General features: G+C 39.1%; 2 protein-coding genes and 1 non-coding gene across 3 annotated transcripts; 2 read left to right on the top strand and 1 right to left on the bottom strand.

The window, feature by feature from the left end:
- Nucleotides 1–4,333: 4,333 nt before the first annotated feature.
- LOC140999181 (protein FAM107B) lies at nucleotides 4,334–7,856 on the bottom strand. Its single transcript, XM_073469460.1, has 5 exons — nucleotides 7,833–7,856; nucleotides 5,912–5,939; nucleotides 5,280–5,430; nucleotides 5,049–5,193; nucleotides 4,334–4,435 (listed from the first exon to the last, which is right to left on the bottom strand). The coding sequence occupies exons 1-5, from the start codon at nucleotides 7,854–7,856 to the stop codon at nucleotides 4,334–4,336; spliced, it is 450 nt and encodes a 149-aa protein (XP_073325561.1).
- Nucleotides 7,857–9,272: 1,416 nt separating this feature from the next.
- LOC141000467 (small Cajal body-specific RNA 2) lies at nucleotides 9,273–9,626 on the top strand. The gene has a single exon (XR_012179541.1).
- Nucleotides 9,627–11,394: 1,768 nt separating this feature from the next.
- smc5 (structural maintenance of chromosomes 5) lies at nucleotides 11,395–22,166 on the top strand. Its single transcript, XM_073469474.1, has 24 exons — nucleotides 11,395–11,594; nucleotides 12,463–12,604; nucleotides 12,816–12,868; nucleotides 13,278–13,440; nucleotides 13,724–13,858; nucleotides 14,087–14,227; nucleotides 14,305–14,466; nucleotides 14,726–14,797; nucleotides 15,161–15,416; nucleotides 15,543–15,697; nucleotides 16,166–16,279; nucleotides 16,452–16,546; nucleotides 16,686–16,818; nucleotides 17,262–17,435; nucleotides 17,583–17,752; nucleotides 17,919–18,042; nucleotides 18,413–18,535; nucleotides 18,649–18,774; nucleotides 18,950–19,045; nucleotides 19,431–19,535; nucleotides 19,673–19,792; nucleotides 20,046–20,225; nucleotides 20,920–21,015; nucleotides 21,682–22,166. Exons 1-24 carry the CDS (start codon nucleotides 11,428–11,430, stop codon nucleotides 21,814–21,816), a joined length of 3,237 nt encoding a protein of 1,078 aa, XP_073325575.1. The 5' UTR covers nucleotides 11,395–11,427; the 3' UTR covers nucleotides 21,817–22,166.
- Nucleotides 22,167–22,191: the final 25 nt, after the last annotated feature.

A 22,191-nucleotide genomic window follows, 5' to 3' on the forward strand; every position in this document is an offset into this window, starting at 1 on the left:
TCACCAGACCATGACAGTGTAACATCTACGGAAGTGGGTGTTTATGGCAAGAGATCATGATGTGGATTCACTGTCTCCCAGACTTCCCCCACCACCCTTTCCCATGAGCCCTTGGAGCTGCGATCTCCTGGAATGCCGCCACCACCACCGTGCTCATTACCACTGTGGTCGGCCCTGGAATTACCGATGAGGACCAGCCTCGCCGAGGAAACAGTGAGGGATGCCTGGAACCAGACCGAGGCCTGTTCGAACCCTGTAATTAAGATTCTCCACTGAATGCTGATACTATGGAAGAAACCAAACGACTTTACAGCATGCCTTATTTCAGAGTCTGATGAAAAGCCAAAATCCATTCAGCAAAACGGACCCACACTGTACACAATGTGGGCTGCTGGAAGAAAAGTGCATCAATGTGGGGGAGCGGCAGGAGAAAAAAAAATGAAGTGTTGTGTTACAGAGCGCGTCACTGGAGTCAGATCTTTGTCTTGAAGCAGTGCTGAGTGTGGAAACTCCACGGGCAGAAAGAGGCTGTGATAACAGTCTGTATCAAAGACTTAAACTCTGTCAGCCTCTTTCCTTTGTCAGATCAACACTGTGAAGTAGTTCAGGGGTCTTTTTTCTAGCAGAGACAATACAGGGGTAATAATCAGCCTGCTCTCAGTCACTGCAGGCCATATGCTGGCCAGACACAGCAGCCCTGTCACAGCGTAAACACAGAGGGCAAGAAGAGATGCTCCATTGTTCTGCAGAGGCTGATGGGCTGCCTGGGGATCATGACACCTTGTCCCTCTGAGTCATCATTTCTGAGGCCTATGAATGAACACTGATGGTCATCTCGGACAGGATGTGGTTAGAGGTTTTCACCCACAAGTGCCCACCGTTCACAAAAGAGCCGGGGGGACTCCAGGGGCATAACAACATAGAGGTGTTGTGTTTAGCACCACAGTAGCACTGCATGTCTGTCAACATGTGGACTGTAGGTAATTGTTTGCTCTGCTGCCGCAGGCACAAACAACTACCACCGACCAGCACGGTGGGTGCCCCACATAAGCCCTAAAGTGGAGTTTGTCTGTGAAAGCAACCTGTTCATGAAGTAGAGGAGGTGATTGAACTGCACAGACTCAACACAGTGTTCCCACACATCTAATTTGTATTCATTACTCGTAACTGCTTAGTCTGATAGATGGAATAACGCTTTCTTTATTTTACATTATTTTATCCAACACTTTTGGAAGAGGAGCAATGGTGGAAGAAGGAGTCAGACTTTACTAAATCTACTACTAAGTTTACTAAACTAAAGGACAAATCGCAATACCACAGCATGAAAATATTGCATTACATAGGTAAAGATACAGATGTATTATCAACTAAATGTACTTAAAGTATCAAAAGCCAATGCAAAATATTTTCTTTGTTTTACATATGGCTAAAGCTGTCAAATAAATGCAATTAAGAAAAAAGTACAATATTTTCCTCTGCATTGAATTAGCATAGAAGTAGTAGAAGTAACAGAAAAAATAATAAATTACAAATAGTTAGTGAATGTACTTGTACTTGTTACTTATTACAATGGCGTGTTCTTTGGAAGTATTTCTATTTTAAGGGTTATTTACAGCCCAAATATCAAATTAATTTAAGCTAGCTGGTTAAGTTAACCGACTTAAAACAGCATCTCTCGCCTCACACTTCATCCTAGCTAAATACTAGGTATACCAACACTGCCGCTCCGTCCATATCTTATGTTTTCCATTTATATTATGTTGTTAACCTACGGAAAATCTTGCGTACTCACGTTATAGTGTGATATGTGCTCCTCTACAGCATCCTCCCTGCACCAGCAGGAGTTGTTCAGACTTTCTCTGGTCAGATGTGAAAGTAAAGCTTGGGACATCTGTTTCAGTCAACTCCACTCTCTCCATGAAGGGGGAGAAGATGAATTGCTTTGTGCTTAAGTATTTCTTTACTTATCAATTCCTTGTTATGTTTACCTCAAACTAGTGCTTGTCTTATTATATCTGAAAAGAAATAGGTTTTTGCTAAAGTAAGCGTTTTTACAGGGAAATATTTTTTTTTGTGTGCCGGTGATCTCCCCTGACTCGTTCCAGATGGTTTCGCCCGACGCTGCTGACTTTCCAGACACGCTCTACGTATTGACACAGCACGCGACTCACTGAGGGGGCTTTTAATTTGAGAAGACGCACAAAAGGATAATGGCCCGAGGGAGAGACACAAGTTTTGGTAAAGCCCAGGACAGCTGGTGAGTAAAGTAAGGTAAAATAAAGTGGTGGTGAGCACAAGAACACACTCAGGTCTGCCTTCCGCCATGATGATGACCCACCCCAGAATCCATAAAACATAATTATGTGGCCTACAGACAGATGTTGTAGTTGGAGCATACACACGAATAAGATTTATTACAACTGCACTATTTTATCTAGAATATATTATTATGTGGTGTTTAATTTCTTTAATTCCCTTTATGCTCTATTCTTGTATCGTGTAGTTTCATAATATGTACATTTGCTCAAATATTAATATATATATATATGAGTTATTCCATTTGATACTGCTAATCCTCAGGGGTAGAAGAAGTAGGCTAATCAAGTCTTAGACGTGAATTATGTATTATTTTACTTTAGTTGAAAATATTCAACAATTATCAACAGTAAGTAAAGAAATAACAGTTTTGGTGTTAAGACATTGATGTTTTATGTTGAAGGGATATCTACTGAAGCTAGCATGCTAACCACCTAGCCCTGGCCTGTCAAGGTCCAAAGCTCCTGTGTTAGCATTGTAAACACTAACAAGCCCCCCCTGCCCCAAGCTCACAATCCGGACTGCTAGCTGCACGGCTAACCAAGCTAACTAGCTAATGGTAGCTCCCGTTAGCAGCAATAAGCAGGTACTCTGGAGATATGCTGCCCTCCATTTTTTTGTTGTCTTTTTTTTAGTTTGAATTCGACAGGTTGTAATTTTTTACATCCTGCACCTTAAAACTGCAGCTGATTGTTATGAAGTATAATATTTGCCTCTAAATTGTAGAAGTATAAAGTAACAGGAAATGAAAATACACGAGTACATCAAAATTGTATTCAAATATAGCACTTGAGTAAATGTACTTAGTTACTTTTCACCACTGTGCTTTGGTATTCAAGAGAGAAATATACTTTTACTCGATTTACTTGACAGCCATTTTGGACGAGTTACTTTGCAGATTAAGATTTCAAAGATCTTTTTTGAGCACTGAAAATGTTATATGCAGTTATACAGTAAACTACCCAACAGTGTATCAAGAAGTTTGAATAAGCACCACCTTGACCAGCAACAACATCAAATCTTGCTCACATGTGAATGTAAAAGTCTTAATTAAGGAGTTGTTACACTGACTGATTAATAATTAAAGTACAATTTGCTGGTTATACTATACAAAAAATCTAGAGCTACTTCTTTTACCACTGGTTCTTTGTAGCACTATGTGTATAAGATGTGATGCTGAAATGATCTAAATATACTTCTGAAATAACAAACAGGCTACTTTTGTTTGTCTACAGCCGGTGGCTTCCCCGACTCTCCCAAATGTCTCCAGTGCTTTAACCAGGCCCTTGGGTATTCCTAGCCTTTACATCCTGAAAAACCTCCTCCAGATGGCCTGTGCTTTCTCCTCTCATCCCGTGATGGAATGAAAAGATCAGCTAATTAAACAAAGTCCCCCATATCCATTTGAATGAACCACGAGAGTCCTCGGGGAGCAGAGCAGCATGCAAATCAATCCCCAGTGCTTTTGAATCGTGTCCAACAACACAACACATCTCTGCAAACCATAAAGCCTTTATTTCCACAGCACACAGACTCACTAAAAATCAAAAGTCATGACAGTGACAGATAAACAAACAAACAAATGTGTAACACGGGGGCTATTTCTATAGATACAAAACAGTTTTGTTGAGAAATACCTCAGTTAAGAATCGCATCATGGTCTTATAGAAAGTAGAGATTTAGACAATGTGGCCCTTCCAACAAACAAACAATAACACAGTCTCCTTTAACTGAGGAAGAAGCATGAGGAGTAATTATGAAAAAAAAAAAAAAATAGAATAATGACAATAAAAAACATAAAAAATATCCACCCTCTCAGTCCTTATTAATACAAATTAAGCACTTTATCTCCCTCATCAGAACCAGAGCTGTGACAAAGTTTAAGACGACATTTCTAAGGGAATAATGTGTTTCCTGATTCTGTGATATTTGTTTATATGTAGCTCAGCAGACAGTTAACATAAAGATTGGGCCACTATGGTGAGATGCTGCAGGGGCTGATGGGAGCCTCGGGGCCTCACTGCTCAGACACCTGTGTTCGCCTCAGGTTGTCCTTCACACGGACAAACTCTGGGATCTTCTGCTGATTCTCTCGCTGTCGGATCTCCTCCTGCTCATACTGGAAAAACAAATGGACAAGTCAGTGTACGTATATAATATTATACTATCAGGGTTTTGTACAAAGTCTGGAAAGTTTGGAAAATGTTTTTGACAGTTTTTAATGGTTTATGGTCAGTGTCTATATCTGATCAATAAATGTAGTGAAGTATTTAGCATAATATTCCCATCTGGAAAGTACTTAAGTAGAATTATAGTGTAGTAAAAAATGGAAGTACTCAAATAAAGTAACTAAAAATTGTCTTAAGTACAGTACTTGCCTAATTGCACTTAGTTACCTTTCACTACTGACCCCTAGAGCAGCAATGGTTAGTTGATTAATTGATTATTCTATCATGAGAAAATTAATTGCTTAATATTTGGATAATCAATTCATTATTTCAGTATTTTTTGAAGCAAAAACGATTAATGGATTAATCATGAAAATAATCAGCAGATTAATAATAAAAAATAAAGAAATAATGATATTGATCCTTGAAATCCCTTAATCCACAGAGACTTGTGCTAACACTAACAACAACGGCTGTGTGTTTTTTGTTTTTAAAAAATTTAACAATAACTTTGTGAATTGTCTGGAAGATGACAGTTACTTCATTACTTTACGTTTCTCTGACCTCTTCCAGCTTCTGTTGCCTCTTGCGAAGCTCCGTCTCCAGATCTGAGGGCCCACGTCGTGCCATCTCCTCCTCCTTGTGCAGCTCCAGTCTGCGCTGCTCCAACACTCGCGTCAGCTCCGGCTTCTCCTCCAGCAGCAGGCCCCTGTGTGGTCAGTCACAGCCACACTCACAACACACAGTCCACTCTGCCCTAGTCTGATTCAAATGTCAATGTGTGACCTGCTGTACCGTTTATGGCTGAGCAGCAGCTCCCGGTGCAGGTTCTGGTAAGTCGGCGTCTCCACCGAGGAACCGTTCAGTCTCCTGGGCTGAGTGATCTCGTCACCACTGAAGTCTGCTGTGGATTGACGGGACAGGGTCGGGTGGCCAACAGAGGTCTCTGAGGATCATGAAACAACTCATATCACCATCTGTAACTCCTCAGATCTGATCAATTCAAAGATCAAATCTTTTAACAGATTAATGGAAAAGACACTGAACTAAAGTCTCTGTTTTATATGTTGTTAAGGTGTAATATCAGTCACAAGATAATTAGATCATTTTATTAATGTGAATTTTAAGGGAATTTGAATCAGAATTTGAAAATATATTAAAAACAACTCCATTTTGAAAAATGGATTTCATTGGCTTTTATTGAGATGTCATGGAACCAGTCAATCAAGATCAATCAATCAATTATTCAAATAGATTGATTGGCCTATTAGACAGATCAAATAGATTAAGCAATCAAATATTTGATTAAAAGATCAGTGATTGACTGATTGACTTATTTAATTGATCAATAAGATAAAGATATATTGAATTAGTAACACTTGAGTGATTCTTTACAATCAATAAGATATAAATTATTATTAAAATACCTTTTTTGTGATGTCCATATCCTGTTTTCTGTTGTTTAAAACGTTTGAAAGAAGAAAAAAGAAAAGAGACACCCTGTTAGTAGTTTGACAAATAGATTATGAGCAGATACAAACCTGTTAACACTGATGTGCCAAATCTGGTTTATCAAAACAGCTTCTTTATTTTGACCTCCACCTGATTGAAGGAGGGTATAATTAGACTGTGTAGGAGCTGAAGGGGACAGTGCCCGCTGTGCTGCTTAAGCAGGTGAGTGTTGTTTACTTGGAGCACGAAGGGGACGTTACATATGTCTGCCTGTTGATGTAGACGGTGAGAGTCTTTGGGAAAACATGATAAAAGTTCTAACAGCAATTAAACAAGCAAATGATGTAAATATCTGCTCATAACACAACAACATGGGGTGAAAACTTGACATCAGCATGACATCCTACTTTAACACAATGCAACAGATACCTCTGCCACTCCCAGTGAAACCAGATAACCAGGAGGGAATGATCGTATTGAGCAAGTAACAGATGGCAGATGCTGTCAGACGGCATGAAGTCAAGCGAGCTGATAGCAGCATATTTTGTATCTAAAGTGCCCTACAGCTGAACATAAGATCCCTGCGTTCTCCTCCTGAGATGACTAGAGCTCAGAAGTGTATTTGGGGTTGTGCCTTTTACTGTTCCTGTCACTAACATAAGCCTCCAAATCCTGTCCCTCCCCGGGCGCCTACAGAGAGGCTGAACTGAGAGATAATTGATTGTTACAGTCAGAGTCTGCAGGGCAGAATCACCACTTCTGACCTCTTAACTCCTGCTTCTCTCTAGAACACTGAAGTATATTATCACAAGTAGAAAATGGAAGTACTCAAGTAAAATACTTGAAAATTGTACGTAAAGGTCTACTATGTGGGTTTGTAAAAGAAATTCAAATTCAAAAAAATAACATTTATAATATCAAAAAAGTTCAAATTAACCAAACTCAGAAATATTGATTAGATATTTTGCTATAACTGAATAAACAAGCTGTCCGTAGAGGAAATAAGGTCCCCAGAACGCTGTTTGAAGCTAGAAATATTGCTTCTTAGAAGGGTCCTGCAAATATAAACAAAGTAAAACAGTTTTAAATTGTTTGATTTGATGACAGTTTCTTAATTCAGTTTATGCAGTTGGGAAAATCAATAAATGAAGATTTTTCTTTTCTCATTAAGATTTCTGCCCCCAAAAGGCATAGTGCACCTTTCAGTACAGTACTTGCCTAACTGTACTTAGTTAACTTCCACAGCTGAGAACTAGAGCTGCAACGATTAGTCAATTCATTCATTGATAAAAAGAACATTAATTATGAATATTTTTATATGAAATAAAATTTGTTTTTCAAATGATGGCGATGAGTCACATGTTTATATCTGCACTATATATTTGCCTACTGTAACTGTTTTGTATATCACTAGTACAATAATTAGACATGGATCTTGTTTCAGTACTTCAGTAACTGCTGAATAATTTGAGAATTAATGGAGCATATCTGTGAAGATAAATAGCAACAAGACTCTCATGAGTATAAATAAACACACTCAATGTATCTTCTGTTTGATAGCTTCCAATATGGATAACAACCATTGTTGACTACACACACTGCTTAGTAACTAAAGCAGTTTCATAACGTTGCTTGGCATCTGATTCAATAATCTTGATCATCCTGATCTGCAACAACAGTGTGTCATTGTTTTCAATGATCTACATAATATGAAGAGGGGTATAAAGCTTATTGGACGGATAGAATTCAAAATAAACTAAATTAACCTCACTGTAAACTCACTGAGGCTACTGACAGCCTGACTCAAGTCAACTAACCCTCTGACAGATGGCTGCCAGACCAGGCGTTGACCTCTCACTCACCAGACAGGAGTAAACATTTAAGAAAATAACTCACTTTTCTTGCAGTTGACCCCTCCATGGCCGGATGGTTTCGGTCCAGTAACAGTCTTCCTGTTTTAGTCCATTGTTGAAAAGAATCACACCTCCTCACATAATCTGTCTATGTACTCTTTCTTTGCTGCTTCCAGGTTCAACATATTGCTTCTGATGACGGATCCTAAGACTCTACGCAGTGCCACCTAGCAGCAGTCAATATTGGTAGTAGACACTGAAATCTTATTAAGCCATTCAAGATTACCTCACAACCCCCACAGGCCACAGGAGGCTAGATTAGTTAATTACCGTCGACGCAAATGCAGCTTAAAACCAACCTAGCACGGCACTAGTACCAGTCAACTCCTCTATTACTGTAATACTAACAGAAACGACAAAAGCTTTCAGGCAAACCAACACACTTTTACTCAATGTTCATTGGTTCTTAGTGCTTGGAGACATACAGATCAAATATAACAAATAGTTGCAGGATATGGTATTCTGCTTCTCCACATTTGAACTCATTTAGTAGTTGTTTACACAGAGGTGGAAGCAGATTAAACTGTGCACAGTTTTATCAAACTGTGTTTCTCACAGGTCACCCTGACTTTGCAATAGACAGCCTTGGTTTCTCTATATGGTTTCTGAGCTGCACCGTGTGTTTGTATCACTACAGCTTAAAATGATGTAGAACAAGCTTTATGTACGTATTTGTATGCTTTCTTTATTTGTATAATTATTTAATTTAGCAATACAGAATGCAGCGAGGCAAAGTGTGTCCAGCTGAAGCAAATTTCCAGCTACTTTCACTGGTCAGGCCTTTAACGATATAAACACATTAAAAACTGTATTGAAAACTTCAAACTTCTACAGTAATTTTTAAAATAATGTGTGTGGTTTATTTGCCTTTTACTCAAAAACATCACTGGTTTAAAGTTCTACATTAATCAAATATATGATTATAAATATATATTTATTTATGTATTTTTTAATTTATTTATCACTGAAGTGAATTTTGAATCTGTTCTGTTTTTCTTGAATCAGTTCTAGGGAAACAGACATATATATGTATATTATCAGGGCTAAGGTACTGAGACCAGTAATTAAGTATTTTCCAGTCTTTTACAACACAGTCATGCCTTGTTTATTTGTCTGTTTTCTTTCATTAAAAACATTATGTGAAATCCATCTTTGGCATGAACTGTGAAGGCAAATTAATTAATATCGTTATTCCTTCAGTTATATTACGTCACGAAGGCCTACTTTTGTATTAATATTTTTATATATATATTGATTTTCATCAAAAGTCTTAATTTAATTCAACAAATATCAAGTAAAAGAGAAAGAAGGGAAGGTCTATTCCGTCAATGGCCACATGAGGTCACTATACAACTAATTTCTGCTTCCAATGTCCCATGATTCCGTGCGGCTCCTCGCTATATAAACGACCCGGAAGTACTTTGTTCTTCATAGTTTGAAAGGCTTGTGTGAATGGTGAACGTGTGTGTGAGTGTTTGGAGACTGCTTGTGTGAGTGGAAGTGTTGTGTCTGCGTGTGTGAGTGTGTTTCTCTATAAAAACCTACACACTGATCTTATTTGATCTGGTCTGAGTTCGGCTCTGCTCTCACCGGAGATGATAGGAAACCCGCTCGCGAGCCTCAGTGGCGATGTGCGGATGATTTTAACCTCCAGGGCCTCCACGCTTTAAGTTGTGGTCAGAGGTGATGAATTGATCAGATATACTAGTTCTTGGTGGGTTTGGGTTCATCTCAAGCCTCACAATGGACAATGAGTATAGAGGCGATTCTGATCTAACCACAACCGAAAAGCGAGCAGAAGGCCTGGACGTCTGCTCACGAGACACAACATGTCGTCTTAATGTTTCTATTTCGCTTGAGTTGTTTAAAGGCTTTCTAAGTAACTGAGTTTACGCTTTTAAAGTGGTTTCAGAGCTTAAATGCTGTCGACTACGATTATTTATGGTAAGAAAAGTGCGTCAATCATTCTACATCAGGCCTACAGTACGGTGGTTAAACTCTTTGTTTTCGATCCAACTGATCGAGCTTCTTTGATGGCAGCGGTCTGAAAACAAGCTCATCGTTATCATCATTAAAGTATCACAGACATTGGATTCAAGTATTCATTGTATAAAAAGTTGCAAGCCTGTTGTCCCATTTTAAAGGTTAGGTTCACATGTTGGCATGTCTGTTTTTAAAACAACACATACCCCTAAATATTATTGGGTGGGTGCTGTAATTGTACCTCCTTTCGATGGTTTTAAAGTGATATCCCTTAAGCGTTTTTTTTAATGTAGGCCTCAGATGGAGGATAATAGCTGGAATTGTTTTGTGTAAAAGTGCATTAAGTTCAGCCATAACGAAGATGCTTCAGTCCTAAGTAAAACAAATTGACTGTGCATTTCAAATTCCCTCTGTATATTACTATCCTTTTGCTGCAGCCCAAGAGGAGAGCACTGTGGAAACAAGGAGGGTATTTGCATGCACTAAACAAAGCTGAACAAGATCCCTATGTGACTTGGGTTATTGGTTTCAGCTAAACCTTAAAGTGCAGTTTTGCATATAACAAGAACTGTAGATATTGTCCCACATCTCCTTCATGTGAATATCTCTAGGAAGGATTTGCATGGTCATTATGACCCATAAATCTTTTAATGTGAACTGAATTTAAACTTGGAATGTAGCAAAACTAATTTACCCAGCGGCAGACTTTCCCACACAGAGAACCTTAGTCATCCCACTCTACCTCTTTTCTCCCCAATAAAAGGGAACATAATGTATAGACTCATGTGAGGTGTACCTGATAAACTGGCAACATATTGCCCAACATACTGTACACATCCGTCTCACTAGGACCAGTAATATAACCAGGCACTTTTAATATAAGAAAGTAATAAATAAAATATTGTTTATAACATTACATTGCCGTGCTTTATTCAAATAGTTCTTAGGCAATGTTGTCTGAGGTTGTTTGAATCAGTTCATTTCTTTTTATTTATGTAGAAAATCCTCTTAATAAAACCAATTGTTCCAGAAAAAAAAAAAATTGTATTTATACTGTGGCTGGATCATTCACTCACTTTTCCTTCTAAAATACTGACAGTCCAACAAGTTGACTTTTTCTAGGCTTGCACATAATAAACAGATGGCAACTACTTTACTCAACAGAAGAATATACCATATCCTAAATCCTTGTCTCTCTAACTTACATCAAAAGGAGATATCTTGTACAGAATTCTGAAAGAAAGCTTCCTTATTCTTATAACAAGTGTTGAATTGGAGTGAAGCATAGTTTTGTTATATCTGTAATATATTCTGTGCTCATCTATATATCATGTTTTTAGACATATGCGTCTTTATTTTTTAATGTTGTATATGTGCCCATATCGAATAAATATCATGTTGCTGGCTGCAGGTCGTTGAGAGAGGTTTTATCCAAAATCTCGCGATAATAAACGGTGGCTGACGATGACGTCAGTCTTTGTGTATACACGTGACCCCTTTTGTCCAACCAGCTTTCAACAACGACTCGGTGAAGCGCGCGAGGGTGAACGAACGTACCAACACTTCCCTTCGGCAGGCGGCTGTTTTCATCCACCATGGCTGCCCCCGGCAAGAAACGACGAGTTAGTCATGCTAACAGCAGCTCCCAAACTTCGAGTAACAACGTCGCATACATGCTGTCAGGTAGTCAAGCCGATGGACCTGGAGGAGATGGGCGTTTCGTGGAGGGCTCCATAATTAGCATCACCATGAAAAACTTCCTGTAAGTTACTGCTCCACAACTGTCAGCCGACAACACAGAACAACGGCTGTGAACCGAAACTAAACTGCCGAGTACGATAGACCTGATCACAGCTAGCATGCTATAAGCTGGCAAATATGCCAACATGTTCAGACTTCATGGCATTGTATAAGGATGCTTTGACCTCTATTAATATGACCAATTCGTGTACCCACCTGCCATCGTTACGTATTGACACTTTAAGTCATAAAAGCAAGTCCAAATCAGATATTCATTGTTCCAATCAAGCCCAAAGATTTTTAGGAGACAAATTCAAGTCAGATGATGAGTAAGAGCCCAAATCACCCTTCAAAATTTTGAGGGAAGTGTCCAAGTCAAGTCCTCATGATGGCTATTTCTATAATACTTTACATTTAACCTGTTTGCCAGTTTATCATCAATATATTGCATTCTAAACTAAAGTTGGCAGGTTAGGACAAGCAGATGAACAGGGTCCTAAAGTTTAAAGGATTGTTTGTGTTGGACTTGCTCAGTGCCAGCAGAGCCTAGACGGGATGTAAACAGGCCCCTGTCATTATCACAGGACTGTATTTGTTAGAGCTCTCAGTAACATGGTCTTGAGAAGGTTGGAAAACAAATATGTATTGTGTTCGTGAAAGTAAGATCATTTTAGCATTCCCTCAATGAAATTTAGCCTCAATTTAGCCTAAAAAATGACCGCACTCGTTAAATTTGCTCTTTGCTTGTTGTATAAAATGTCCCTCCTGCTCTCTGAAGCTTAATTTTTCAATTTTTTTTTCCTCGGTGTTAGTGGTGGCCTTGATATAAGACAAGTTGGCTCACCTCTACTGTAAAACATTGCTTAAATATCTACCTTGTACTCTGACAGGACTTATGACTACTCTGTGGTGTACCCTGGACCTAATCTGAACATGATTGTTGGAGCCAATGGAACTGGCAAGTCTAGTATTGTGTGTGCCATCTGTCTGGGTCTGGCTGGCAAGACCGCTATCCTTGGCAGAGGCGACAAGGTAAACAGCAGAGCAACATGATCACTGGTAGATATAGTCTGAACTTGGTCACGCCTCTATTTGATTCCAAAAGACCAGCGAGTAAACTAAAATGCATGATATAAAGTTAATTGATTCTAGTAGTTCAGCTGATAGAAACATCATGAAGTAAATAATTAACATACTGTTAAATCTGATGATTATTAAAAGGTTGTGTTTATTTTTTCTGTAGGTTGGGCTCTATGTCAAACGCGGGTGCCATAAAGGATTTATTGAGATTGAACTGTAAGTAGTGATGCATGATATGGATTTTTTTCAGCCACTACGACCTGCTTCTCATGGCAGATACAGATAAGCTAACTGATAATTCAGCATTTTTGTGTTTTAAAAATAAGTTCCTTACTTGTAGTTTATTCACACCTGACGGTCAGAAAGGCTCAGATGTAGTGAGCAAATATGGATGATTTAATATTCCATATTCTTCTTCTTCTTCTTCTTCTTCTTCTTCCTTTTCTTCTATTTCTTCTCCTCTGTGTGCAAAACAGCCACCTACTAATAATAATCTTGGTAACATAATTTGACATTTTAAAAATACAGACAGCTCAACCTTAAATGATACCACTGCCAGAAAGTCTATGTGATTGTTTCCTAGATGTATCTGATTGTAGAATGAAACTCTTTGTCGTCATTCCAGGTACAAGACTGGTGGTAATTTAGTGATTAACAGAGAGATACATGTGGAGAACAATCAGTCTCTGTGGATGCTGAATGGAAGACACTGCAACCAGAAAACAGTGGAAGAAGAGGTCAAGGCTCTGCGTATCCAAGTCAGCAACCTCTGCCAGTTTCTGCCTCAGGTATGTTTGTGTCACTGCAATATAAGGCTGCACAGGTTCAGAGAATTAGAGTAATAGCTACTGAAATGTTCTATGGAGATCAGGCTGTTGTAATTACAGCTGTCACATTGTAGGATATTTGCACACTGCAGACATGGAAATCATGTTTTTTTTCCTATAAATTGTATTTCATTCACACAAATCTTTACTTAAAACTTGGGTGTTGTGATTCTAAATTTTTTTAGGTGTTACCTTGAACACTTTCCTCACTATTTAATTCTTTCCTGTTGGTTTGTCCTCGCAGGAGAAAGTGGGCGAGTTCGCCAAGATGTCCAAAATTGAGTTGCTGGAGGCAACTGAGAAGTCAGTGGGACCACCAGAGATGTATGAGTACCACTGTGAGCTCAAAAACTTTCGCAACAGAGAACGAGAACTGGAGGTGAACATAAAACTTTTATGGACATACAGTAAACAGCAGATCATGAGTAGCAGCTGATGCAAGTGTGTTTATGTGTGGCATTTCATTTAGGCACGAGAGGAAATTAGAATAATCAAATCACAGGTGCAACATTGATTATTTAGATTTTTATCATATTTGAGTGTAAAGGCAGCATTGCAGATCACCTCCTAGGTTTTTCAATTTCGTTGGTGTTTTGTTTCCCTTCAGAACGTCGTGAAGGAGAAGGCCAGCTTCCTGGAGAAGGCCAAGCTGAGGAATGAGAGGAACAAACATGATGTGAACCGTTACTACGAAAAGAAGAGGCATCTGGATGTGATTGAGTTGCTTGAGAAGAAGAAGCCATGGGTGGTGAGTGGTCGAAATGTGACACTGTGTATTCCATAATTCTGACTGTGTTAGCTCTGACTCTTTCCCTCTGGTTCTAGGAGTACGAGACCACCCGCAAGGACCTCGAGGAAGTGAAGAAGGAGAGAGATGAGGCTAAAAAGCAGCTCTCTACCCTGAAGCAGGCTCAGACACCGATGCTGAGGAAGATCCAGCAGATTGACAACCAGCTGAAGCCCACTGAGGCACAAATAAAGGCAAAGGTGAAAAAGCGAATATTGTTACTATTTGGTGGGTCTACAGTATGACAGCTGTGTCCAAATAAAAGAATATGGGCAATGATTTGTTACTTTTTGGGGATGTGTAGAACATTTAGAACCAGGAGTAATTTAATTTAATTTATAAACCTTTTGAAAGTCTTTAAAATTTGGCCATTTTGAGCATGGTTTTCTACAGTACAATGAATACTTGTGACTAATGTCTGTGATACTTTAACGATGATAACGATGAGCTTGTTTTCAGACCACTGCCATTAAAGAAGCCTCTTTGAAGTGCAAACAGAAACAAGATCAGTTGGATCGGAAACACAAAGAGGTGAGACTGCACCTTTTGTTTATACTTGGAAACGTGAGGAAAACCTATAGCCTGTAAAGCCCATAATATTTCGTGTTGTTTTCCTCTGCTATACACCACCACAACACCTCTGTATGACATGACAACATCTGGAAGCCAATCCTCTAGATTTTTAGTTGTCAAAAAGAATCGAACAAGGAGAAAAGTCCTGCATGCATTTATTATTTTTATGTAATATATATTATTGAATAGGTGCTTTATATTTATTAGTGAAAAGAAACATTCAAAGTTGAGATCTAGTATTATTATATATTCATGATACAATGCAACTGTAGCGGTGTCTTGTTCATAATGAATGATAACTCCCCTGGCTCTTCTCTGGAGATTGAAGATATTAAACAAACGCTGAGACTGAAGCAGATGGAAGAGGAAGACCACCAGAAGCGAATCAGCAATACCAGACGGACAATTGAGGACCTGAAGGCAGAGCTTGCCAAAGTCGGTGACCAACCAGATGTGACACCACAGATCAATGAAGTTAACGTCGAACTGAGGCGCATCCAGGTAGAGAGAGCCAAGCTCGAAGGAGAGAAGTCCGACCTACGCAGGGAGAGGGACAACATCTGTGCTGAGTCCAGAAGTGAGAGTTTCCCGCAAACTATACAGAGCCCTCTGCAAATCTAATTATTGAATATACTGTTCAGAGTCAGAGAACACAGAATGTGCCTCATGTAGGTTGTTTTTTTCTTAAAATTTAAATTGCCAGTGTTGGAGAAGAAGCTCAATGACATGAACAACATGATGAACGCCAAAGAGGAGAAGCTGCGAGGACGTCACAAGGACACACACGCTGCCCTCCAGTGGCTCAGGCAGAACAGATATCGCTTTGATGGAAATGTCCATGAGCCCATGATGCTGGTGGTGAGTCCCAGTGAAACATGTGGGGGACACTTTATTTAAACCCTACATCATTTAACATTAATAAGCAGATATAAACATTTAATAAATGGTTTATAAGACAGTATAATGTAGAGATAAGTGTATATATATTAATTGTACCATATCAAAGAGTATTATACACCATTTATTAAAAGTATATATGGTACTTTTCAATGCAAAATGGAGGGTGGTTAAAATAAAGTATAACCACAGTGGGTATCAATGCTAAGAGTTTGGATTGCTCTTCTTGACTTTATTCTTTTGACATTGGGGAGTTCTTCTCTTAGTGATTTTTCACATAACACTTTGAAGATTGTCCAGAAATTGATTTGGGAAACATTCCCTTCAGAAACTGAAGCGTTTTTGGTTCAACAGCAGTCAGTAGTGTGCTTGTGATGCTTTTCCTATCAGTTGCATAGCCTGCATACTCATCCTTTCCGCCTTCCTCAGATCAATGTGAGAGACCATCGCTTTGCCAAGTATGTAGAGAACCACATCTCATTCCATGATCTGCGGGCTTTCGTCTTCCAGAGAAAAGACGACATGGAGAGGTTCATGACTGAGGTCAGGGGGCTGCAGATTATCATTATCATGTTGACTCTGGGAGGAGAGTTTAAATCCTTCAGAGTGCAAATTACAGTTAAGCTTAATGTCAAACAAATCTGAGCTTAATTTGGGACATTTAGTGTTTACCTTCCTCAGTAGGAAATGTTATTTAATCTTTTCTGACCTTCAGGTCCGTGACAAGATGAACTTGAAGGTGAATTCCATTTCTGCTCCTGAGGAGTCGTGTTCTAAGCGGGTGCCATCCAGAAATATTGAGTCTTTGAGGTGAGAGAAAATTAGTTTTGCTTGAGATGTAAATCAACATAAACTGTATCCATTTGTGTACGTCTGTTTGGTTATGTAATTGGGTATTTGTCAGTGACCATTACTTTGTGTTTTATCCATTTTTGGTATTATTATGTAGGCGTTTTGGGTTCTTTACCTACCTACGTGAGATGTTTGACGCTCCAGATGAGGTGATGAGTTACCTCTGTCAGCAGTACAAGGTGCATGATGTCCCTGTGGGCAACGAACAAACTAAAGCCATGATCAGAACGGTATGTTCCTCTTCCCAAATTATTAAGGTTCTTAGAACACAACAATGGAGATTTAGGAAAATGAATGTCAATTAATTAAACCTCTTTGGTAAAATAGGGTGGATATCAAGCAAATCTGTGTAGGTCTGGATATGTCAGTGAGGTCCGTTAATAGGCGCCACCTGTTAAAATGATATATTCAAGTCTTTGAATTTTAAGTTCCTTTCAGAAATGTGAAAAAAATGTAAAAAATGAAATTGGATTTAATCAGTGATGCATTTAATTACTGTCTGATATGACTTGACTGTATTTTAAGTGAAATCTCACAGCTTGACCCCTGAAATTCAGAAAATTCATAATGACAACCTGCAAAGAGTTCTTAGTGTCTGACTATTGTTGTGTTGTGTTTTTATTAAAGAGGCTTCCATGTTGACCTCGGTCTGTGTCCATTTTCTCTCTCACAGGTGATCGAAGAGCCCTACATCAAAGTGTTGTACACAACAGATGAGAGGTACACATTGAAGAGGTCTTTTTACTCCAATAAGATCAGCACCAGTAACTCTGCAGTGCACCCTTCCCAGTACCTCACCATTACTGTGGACGCCGAAGAGAAACGGCAACTGGAGCAGCAGATGAAGGTAGCCGAACACATTTGAAAGTACAGCCCAACCATTTGCCAATACTTCCAACATTTCATAGATCTAGTATCTGGTACTCTGGTATATTTTAGAATTCAGTTGTGTAACTAAGGTGAAAGTTTAACTGTTAACCCGCTCTGTGACCAGGAATGTGAGTCAAAGTTACGAGACATTGATGAACGGATGAAGGCCCTGCAGAAGGAAAGTGTCGCATTGGATCGCCGTGACAATGAGCTGTTGGCAGAGAAGAAGAAGCTTTCTGAACAAAAGGGCAAAAAGAGACAATTGGAGCAGAAAATCAGCACCAAACAGGACAGGTAAGTCTGTCATAAGAGTCAAAAGGTCCAACAGGCACGCTTTCCTCTGTAACTTCTAATAAGTTGACATACTGTATATGACTTAATAAGTTGTGATGCGTTATTTTGTTGCAAATATATGCAGATATATTCACATTGGTCTTACTCCCTGTTTCCATGTGTTCAGTCTGAGGCAGATGGAGCAGAATGCTATTGACCTGCAGAAGATTGAAGAGGAAACTAAAGTGAAGATTGCAGCTGTCAATTCTCAGAAGGTGACCATCGTCGCAGCGTTCATGGCTCAAATGAAGGTACGGATAAATGAAACTTAGAACTAACGACCTGTATATGACTGCTTTGCATTTGATGGCTGTGATGTTGATGGGTTGAGATGATATTTAGATTTTTTGATATTGTCCAATGAACTGTTTTTTCTTTGGCTCTTTTGATTTTTCTTTCTCTCTTAATTGGTGTATTTTCATTCTATTTCTGTCTTTATTGCACTGGAACTCTTCCTTTGAACAGTCATTATGTCAAACTTTTACAATTTAATTATTAAACAATGAGAGAGACTTTGATGCCTTGCTGTGAAAGTGCAAACTTTTATAAACCTTTCTTTGCCTATTTCCAGTCTTTAAACATCTGACTCTCCAATTTTTTTTGTCTCTCCATCGTTTGTAGCTGAGAGCCAAGCTGACTATGGAGAAGGTGTACCTGGCTTTGGAGACGGTGGGGTTGACAGCAGAGAAGACCAAACTGGAGAATGATTGTAAAGAAGGCGCCTCTGAACTCAGGACCACTGATGTAGGTGTTTCACACACCTTTACATACATCTGCCCTGCTGGAGAGTCCATGATATTATCTCCAGTGTTGTTCTGTATCACCACTGTATGCTCACTGTCCATGTGTCCTTGCAGCAAAAATGCGCCCGTCTGGAGCAGAGGAAGGTGCAGCTGCATGAACAATGCAAGGGCCTTTTGAAGAGAGCGAAGACGATCTGCAGGATGCTATCTGATGAGTCATTACCTGAAGACCTGCGTAATGTTAGTGTTTATTATATCACTGAATGAAACAAGCCTCTTCCCCCTTCCTTCACTTTCTATGGAATATTATTCTCATGACGAGAATAATATTCCATGTGGTCCAGTCTCTGCTGTGAAGGAAAATATTATTAATAGTAGTTGAGATATTCACAGTTCGTATTCTTTGTTGATGCAGGCTTTTAGCAAACTGCCTGACACGCTGGACGAGATCGATGCCATGCTGAACGAGGAGCGGTCCAGAGCTGAGTGCTTCACTGGCCTCAGTGAAAATGTAAGAGCACAAGAGAAGAGAGCTTGTTTTTACTCCATTGCTTTTTTTCTTGACATCATCATAACTTAATTTTCAGAAAGCAGAACATTCTCTGAAATATATATATTTTAGCACACCTTCTATAGCATAAAAGCATCTAGCCTGAAAACAACTCATTCGAAAAATACTTCTGTTAACCACGATCAGACCATCAAAACCTTTAGACTGTTCGTTATTAAATTGTTATTAGCAAATAGTTTATTGATGGTTTTATTATTTATTATTAATATTGGGTTTACCTGTTGGTTTTATTACTTTTTCTGCTAAAGACTGAGTCTGAAAATACACTGTGGCATGTTCTCTCAGAGTGTAAATGTTTGTCACGGTAATTCTCTCTGCTTTGCAGGTTGTTGAGGAGTACAACAGGAGAGAGCAGGAGATCAAAAATCTGGAGAAAGAACTGGAAGATAAAACCAGCGCCCTGAACGCCTACCGACAGAACATTTCAGAGGTAGACAGTCTGTCACTGCAGTGAAACTCTGGAATTGTTGTGTAAAGAAATGTGGCTCAGTCTGTGATTTACTATATGCCAGCATGACCAATCAGTGTATAAATGTGTGTATAGTGATTTTTGTGTACGTCTCACAGGCTAAGGAGCGTTGGCTGAACCCGCTGAAGCAGCTGGTGGAGCAGATTAACAGCAAGTTCAGTGATTTCTTCCGCACCATGCAGTGTGCAGGAGAAGTTGATCTGCACTCAGAAAACGAGGTAAATGCTGACACACAGGAAACATCTTGGGGTCATAAAATGATTCAAGTGGTTCTTACCTTTAACTTATTAAAGCTTTTTGAGGTTTTAGTAAGTTATTCACAAAGATGTTGTTAGTATTTGTAACTGGTATTTCACAGTCAGTTTCATGTGATCCTGTCAAACTGTAAGAGATGTAATGGTCTTTTTTTTGGTGTGGGCAATAAGAATTTAAATTCTCCCCCCATTAAATGACTTGTGTCTTTCATTGCAGGAGGAGTATGACAAGTATGGGATCAGAATCCGGGTGAAGTTTCACAGCAGCACTCAGCTTCACGAACTGACGCCCTACCATCAGAGCGGAGGAGAGCGCAGCGTCTCCACAATGCTATACCTCATGGCCCTGCAGGAGCTCAACCGCTGCCCCTTCAGAGTGGTGGACGAGATCAACCAGGTAGCGCACGCACGCACACACACACACACACACACACACACACACACACAGTCACAAAAGCTTTTCTTGTTGTTTTGTTTAGAAAATCATATCATTTAGGGATGGTGCCAAAATATGAAACTAGAAAAGGTTAGAAAAAATTAGAAGAGGCACATTTTAGGACTCATGAGCCAGAACGTAGCACTTTGTAAGTGCTTTATTAATGGCCATGTGATGATGCTCTAAGGTGTAATAGGCACCAAAAATTAATCACAGTTTCCTAGCTCAAGGTGTAATGTTATATGAACAAATTTACATTTAACATGTAACAAATCTACGTATTGATGAGGTATTTAAACAAACTGATACATGCAGGCATAATGCCAGAATCAGGTTTCTGTCAGGTTGTTCTGTCCTTTAAAACGAAGTAAGCTTTCTCTTCACTAATACAAGTTTTTGGCGAAGCATCTTATTTTTCACTTTTTCTTCACATGCATCCTAAAAACAATCAAAACATTAACACAGATAGGTTTGATGGGACCTGGAGTTTATATACTCCTCCTGTTTTTGAAGGTTTTTAACATTTTAAGAAGAAACTGATATATTGATTCCCTTTTTTCACTCATTTGCAACCCTACAAACACTTCTGCACAGGGAAGTTGTCACCTGCTTGCTGATGTGGTTGTGTCTGACACTGTTTGTCTCTTCTGTGTAGGGAATGGATCCTGTAAATGAGAGAAGAGTCTTTGACATAGTAGTCCGCACGGCCTGCAAAGAGACAACATCGCAGTACTTCTTTATAACACCCAAAGTAAGTCTTTGTAACCTCTAATGAGTGAGTAACAAGGGATTTATCTCATTGAGATCGCTGTGTATTGTGCTAAACAGGTCATAATCAATTCTTTTTATATTAATGTTGGATTACATGGCAACTTGTATGTGAAAAGTGTTGCTCATAGTAATGAGAGAAAGAAACAGAGAATTATTACCCGAGGCTGTTGTTCCACTAAGCTCTACGGAGCATTTTAACATCAGCTTGATGTTTTAGCTTTACGACCGGCAACATTATTGTTTTTGCTCACCATTCTCATCAGCATGGTTTTCTAGCTGCAGCAGTTTTTGACAAAAAAGTTTAAAAACCCACTTTACACCACCTGTTCAGCACCATATAACAGACAAACAAAGTTAGCGATTATCTGGTGAACACAGGGGAACATTTAGCAGCTAAACAGCCACATATTTTTTCTCAGGACCTGGTAGACACCAAGTTAAAAGGCAAGGATTAAAAGGTTCTTTGTGCTAACAGTTCAACTTAATCAACTAACAAGATGACAATATTTCAGTGTTGTGTTGATGGCCCAAAAAACAAATCTAGGTTTAAAATACTGTGTGAAACTGCACGTGCTGATTTGTGCGATCCCTGAGAGTCTGTGCTCTACATTTTCTGAACTTTCACCCCCGCCACCTTTGTCTTTAGCTGCTGCAGAATCTTCAGTACGCTGACGAGATGACCGTCCTGTGTGTCCATAACGGCCCTTACATGCTTCCCCCCAACCAATGGGATGAGAAGGCGTTCATCAGACGGTGCCTCCAAAGAAAAGCCAGGGCGTGAATCCATCAGGCCGACCCATACTGCCTGGATTCAAGTCAGTCTCCAGTTCAGCGGGTTCAATATGGAGAGGAAAGAGAAGACTGTACTTTGGTTCTGTTGATTGGTCATGCGGATTCTGTGCTGTGTGTTGAAATTCTTTGCATCATATATTTCATACATCATACATTTATAAAACCGATTTACAGAAAATAGAAATATGCATTCAGCATATTTGTTGTTGCACAATTTTCTATGTATACAGCAACATTTTAACTTTTTTGATACTTTAAAATATGTACAGCTGTTCCTTTACAGTTTACATGCACATGTTTATAAATTTGAATAAAATATTCCTCTGTTTGTGTTCTAAATGGGTATATTAGATTTATTTAGAAT

The sequence above is a fragment of the Pagrus major genome, chromosome 7, assembly GCF_040436345.1.
Source record: "Pagrus major chromosome 7, Pma_NU_1.0".
In the NCBI taxonomy this organism is placed as follows: Eukaryota; Metazoa; Chordata; class Actinopteri; order Spariformes; family Sparidae; genus Pagrus; species Pagrus major.